At 41.5% G+C, this 1,847-nt stretch overlaps 1 protein-coding gene across 1 annotated transcript in view; it reads left to right on the top strand.

Annotated features, from left to right (window-relative positions):
* Window positions 1–1,847, top strand: part of asxl1 (ASXL transcriptional regulator 1) — a 23,322-nt gene that overhangs the window by 8,035 nt on the left and 13,440 nt on the right. The window contains exons 2-5 of the mRNA XM_005752308.1: window positions 186–268; window positions 713–715; window positions 913–1,030; window positions 1,327–1,528. Of these exons, the coding sequence (XP_005752365.1) occupies window positions 186–268; window positions 713–715; window positions 913–1,030; window positions 1,327–1,528 (406 nt within the window). The remainder of the gene's footprint in view (window positions 1–185; window positions 269–712; window positions 716–912; window positions 1,031–1,326; window positions 1,529–1,847) is intronic.

Here is a 1,847-nt window from a genome sequence, read left to right as displayed (position 1 = left end):
GCATCGTCAGAAGGAAAGTTGATAAAATAAATTACAAATTTTGTATTGTTCAATACATATGCGTACCGAACCGAAAGCACTGTATCGAACGGTTCAATATCGACACGAATATCGTTGCACCCCTAGCATTTAGGTATTTTCTTAGTGGAGTGTTTGACAGTTTGTTTTCTTAAAATCTTTTACAGGTTTTAGAAAACTTTTCAGATGCACCCATGACTCCTAAACAAATTCTGCATGTCATCCAGACCAAGGGGCTGAAGGAGATGAGGTCAGAAACACGCACACTCATGCACACACACAAAAATTTGCAAGCTGATAATAATAATAGCAGGCTGCAAATGTATGCACACACTCACCTGAGAATAACAGATGAGGATCTATGATGAAGTGCAGTGACAGTGACAACTATTTGTCCATTATTTATCCTGATTGAAAAAGCCATATTTATAAGTAGTAGTGTAATCTTAGATGAAGTACTGATTGATAGATGACAAACTATATGTGGTGCTGAAGTTGTAGTAGTAGTTTTTTCTAAAACATTGTGGTTTACAAATTCACAGAATTTTAACCTTATATATTTTTAATGCTCTTATTCTGTTTTTAGCAGGAAATGAACTGATCACGTATTAGCTGAAATGTCACTGTGTTTATAAATTAAGTTTTTTTCCCCCCTCTTTACATGGACGGTTTGGCCTGCTGCTGATCTAAACAGAAGGTATGTTGGTCAATACATATTATTGTATATGTTACACATTGATATGCATTTTTTTACAACTGGGTGTTCGTGAAACGTCATGGTGGCACACCAAGTTTTCGATTGTTTGCCATGAAGTACGAAGCTGCTGTAACTGGAAGTGTGTGGGTGCGTGCGTGTGTGTGTGTGTGTGTGTGTGTGTGTGTACATGTGTACAGTGGTACAGCTCCTTTGGCCTGCCTGGTCACCATGCTGCATTCCCAAGTGAGAGGGGATCGAGTCAAGAACAGCATCTTCTTCAAGCTACCTGGACGAATGAGTCTTTTTACTCTCAAGGTACTGAATCAACAATTCCCAAAATAATATTCTCCCAAATTCTGATGCAACTCTCAGCTTGTGTTCGTTATATTCACAGTGGTGAATCTTTGCTACAAAAGTACTTGCTCACTGACTTATTACTAAATATTTGTACTAGTAGCTCCTGAAGTGCTCCACTTTTTTCCTAAACACCTGATGTTTTGATTGTTTAAAATTCTTCTTTGCACTGTTGGGTTTGACAGCGTACATTATGCCTGCGGAGAATACTGTTATTAAGAAGGGCATCGCCTACTCTGCACTCTTTTGCTCTGTAGAAAAACGCTCCCCAGTGGACAAAGGCAACCTCAGAGTCAGAGACACCATCAGAGCCGGCTGGGGGTACGACACCCCCAGCTTCCAGCAGCAGCACCCCGGCAGCAGGCTCAGCTGTTGCCCCAGTTGGTCCCACTGAGGCCACTGAACAGGAGAGCTGCGACTCCACTGAGACTACTGCTGCTGCCAGTGTGGACAATGATGGTAACATCATTAAGCCATGTGCTGGTCACCTCTTAGTGTGCATACCACATCCAGGGCTCTAGACTAACTTTTTGCGGTACGCCCATGCCATGGGCGTTCGGCACAAAAGTTAGGCGCACACAAATTTTATAATTTATACAATAGAATGTGTTTTTCTGGATACACTGTGCTTTTTCAGCTTTCAAAGATTGATGACACCGTGTCAGAGCACTGGCTATGAATTTCAGAAGGATCAGGCCTTAACTTAACAGAAAAGTTAGCAATAGTTCTTTTCCTATTACAGCTACATCCACTTCTGTCGTGCCTAGGCTGCTCACTA

Source organism: Pundamilia nyererei, unplaced genomic scaffold (assembly GCF_000239375.1).
Source record: "Pundamilia nyererei isolate P.nyererei 1_Seehausen unplaced genomic scaffold, PunNye1.0 scaffold00352, whole genome shotgun sequence".
Classification (NCBI taxonomy): domain Eukaryota; kingdom Metazoa; phylum Chordata; class Actinopteri; order Cichliformes; family Cichlidae; genus Pundamilia; species Pundamilia nyererei.
The sequence above is the reverse complement of the archived record's forward strand: the minus strand, read 5'-3'. Positions and strand labels throughout refer to the sequence as shown.